Source organism: Mandrillus leucophaeus, unplaced genomic scaffold (genome assembly GCF_000951045.1).
Source record: "Mandrillus leucophaeus isolate KB7577 unplaced genomic scaffold, Mleu.le_1.0 Scaffold27, whole genome shotgun sequence".
Lineage (NCBI taxonomy): Eukaryota > Metazoa > Chordata > Mammalia > Primates > Cercopithecidae > Mandrillus > Mandrillus leucophaeus.
The window spans coordinates 3,072,933-3,075,598 of record NW_012102809.1 but is presented as its reverse complement, the minus strand read 5'-3'; the positions used below and the strand labels follow the sequence as shown (position 1 = coordinate 3,075,598).

Genomic DNA, 2,666 nt, shown 5'->3' with positions numbered 1-2,666 from the left:
GTCTGCCTTGGCCTCCCAAAGTGGTGGGATTACAGGCATGAACCACCATGCCCAGCCTGACTGAGTGTCTTCTGTGCATCAGGCATGGTGCTAGGTATTTTTCAGCCATGCACAAAACCAGCAAAGCATGCTTGCCCTGGTGAAGCTTATGCTTTCTTGGGGGAGAGACAGCAAGCATAAATAAGAAAATAGGAGTGTATTAGACAGTGGTAAATGCTACAGAGATATACCAAGGGAGGGGATAGGAAGCTGTTTTTGAGGTGGGGGTGTAGTGTCAGGTAAGATGATCAAGGACAGCTTCTCTGCCAAAGTGATTTTTGAACAAAGACCATAAAGAGGCAGAAGTTCACTCTCCAGGTATTGGAGGACAAGCTTGCTGTGTAGAGATGAGATGAACCGGGTTTGCTGTCAGTGCAGTGAGGAGGCCTCTGTGACTGTAGCAGATAAACAAGGGGAGAGGAAACTGGGTTTAGCTCCTAGCAGCTAAACCATGGTGACCTGGGGTTTCTGTTACCTGTAGTCAAACAAAGCCCTCGTACATCTTGTTAGTGATTAAAGAGAGATGAGCTATCACAATTCCAGGTCGTTTTAGGGACTTTCAGCTCCTGCTCTGGGTAAACGGGGAGCCAGGGAAGAGTGTCCTGCCAAAGAACCATGTGATCTGACTCAGGTTCTACCCGGTCCCTCTGGCCACTGTGCCAGGAACGGTCACAATCATATTATCACAATATTCCAGGGCTAGGCTGGCAGCAGCAGAGGCAGAAGGAACAGGTCAGATTTTGGTTATGTTTTCGAGGTAGAGCCAATATAATTTACCAGTGAGTCAGACACAGGGTGCGAGAGAAAGACAGGAGTCAGGGCACTCGAGGGCTTTTGACCACTGGACGGTGACGCTGCCCTCAGCTGAGATAGGCAGAGCTGGAGTAGACAGAGCTGACCTGAAGGATCTACGGAGCGCCACATTACAGGTGGCATCAGGAGTTTCTTTTATGTCCAAACGTAGGTGTCAGGTGGGCAGTAAAATGCAGGAGTCCCAAGGACAGGGCAGAGGCCCAGGCTGGAGGTAAATTTGGTGTGATATTGTGTTTAAAGTCATGAGGCTGAGTGAGAGCAATGAAAGGAAAGACATGTCAGGTTTGGGCCCCAGGCACGCCGGTTTCTGGAGGCTGCGGTGATGAAGATGGCAGAGAAGGTGCTGCCGTGTGTTCTGGAAGCTGGGGAGAAACCGAGCTGCATTTCTCCCTGCAGAGAGTGGCTGGCTCCGACAGATTTGTCCCATGTGTCAGCGGGGTCTTGTTTCAACTTAATGTTTGTCTGTTTTCTTTGTAGAATGAGGAGAAACCTGTGCAAATGATGTTTATGCAGTCTACTTTTAAGAAGACCTATATAGGAGAAATATTTACCCAAATCTTGGTGCTTCCGTATGTTGGCAAGGAGCTGAATATGATCATCATGCTTCCGGACGAGACCACCGACTTGAGAACGGTAACAGCTAAGCTGTGAGAGAGGCGTGCTAGCGAGGGAGCCGCTCGCGGGTGTCTGCCGTGGCTGCTTTCCCCACTTCGCGGTCAGCCATTTAACACCAGACCGCTGCTGACCATAGCCACGCTGCCACCGGTGTCCGGCATCCACAGCACAGCACAGGGCCCTGGTGGGCAGCAGCACCCTAGGTCTTAAAGTCTTCAACTGTCTCCCTCTAGGTGGAGAAAGAACTCACTTACGAGAAGTTCGTGGAATGGACGAGGCTGGACATGATGGATGAAGAGAAGGTGGAGGTGTCCCTCCCTCGGTTTAAACTGGAGGAAAGCTATGACATGGAGAGTGTCCTGTGCAGCCTGGGCATGACCGACGCCTTTGAGCTGGGCAAGGCAGACTTCTCTGGAATGTCCAAGGCAGACCTGTGTCTGTCCAAGGTCGTGCACAAGTCCTTTGTGGAGGTCAACGAGGAAGGCACGGAGGCCGCAGCCGCCACAGCTGCCATTATGATGATGCGGTGCGCCCGATTCGTCCCCCGCTTCTGCGCCGACCACCCCTTCCTTTTCTTCATCCAGCACAGCAAGACCAACGGGATTCTCTTCTGCGGCCGCTTTTCCTCTCCCTGAGGACAGGGCGGTCTCTGTGTCCTCTCCTTTCTGTCCCCTACACTCCACAGTGTGCCTGCAACCCAAGTGGCCTTATCCGTGCCGTGGTGGCAGTTCAGAAATAAAGGGCCCAATGGTGGGATGCCGCATTTACTCTGTGTGTTTGTGTGCCCGCGTGGGAGATGTTTCCTAGGATCTGAAATGGCCACTCTGGGTCTGGGTCACGTTAGAGGGGACAATGACCACTTAGCTCACCCCTGCCTGGGGAAGGTGTTGCCCACCCCCCACAGCCATGGGGACCCCATGACTTCACTGTGGGCAGGCAGCTGCCCTGGAGGGCGGTGGTGCGACTCTTCCTGGGCTCAAGAAGATAAATGGTGCTTCTCTGTCTCCTCTACTCAGTAGTGGAGTCTCATCCCACTTCTACGGAGAGAATGGGGTGAAATGGGGTGCTGCAAGGAGGTACGGGGAGCTCAGTTCCAAAACTGCCACAAGCTCTCTGGAAGCCTGCACGGAGGTTGGAGGAGCAGGTGAGCCAGACGAGGGTGACAGCAGTCCCCTGCCCTGTGGGTGTTTCTGCTTTCC

General features: G+C 53.1%; 1 protein-coding gene across 5 annotated transcripts in view; it reads left to right on the top strand.

The window, feature by feature from the left end:
• SERPINB6 (serpin peptidase inhibitor, clade B (ovalbumin), member 6) overlaps positions 1 to 2,232 on the top strand; it is a 29,292-nt gene extending 27,060 nt beyond the window's left edge. For all 5 annotated transcript variants that reach the window (XM_011984545.1, XM_011984543.1, XM_011984544.1 and 2 more), the window contains exons 6-7: positions 1,330 to 1,485; positions 1,701 to 2,232. In XM_011984545.1, coding sequence (XP_011839935.1) covers positions 1,330 to 1,485; positions 1,701 to 2,102 — 558 coding nt within the window. In that variant the 3' untranslated portion in view covers positions 2,103 to 2,232. The remainder of the gene's footprint in view (positions 1 to 1,329; positions 1,486 to 1,700) is intronic.
• The last annotated feature ends 434 nt before the right edge of the window (positions 2,233 to 2,666 follow it).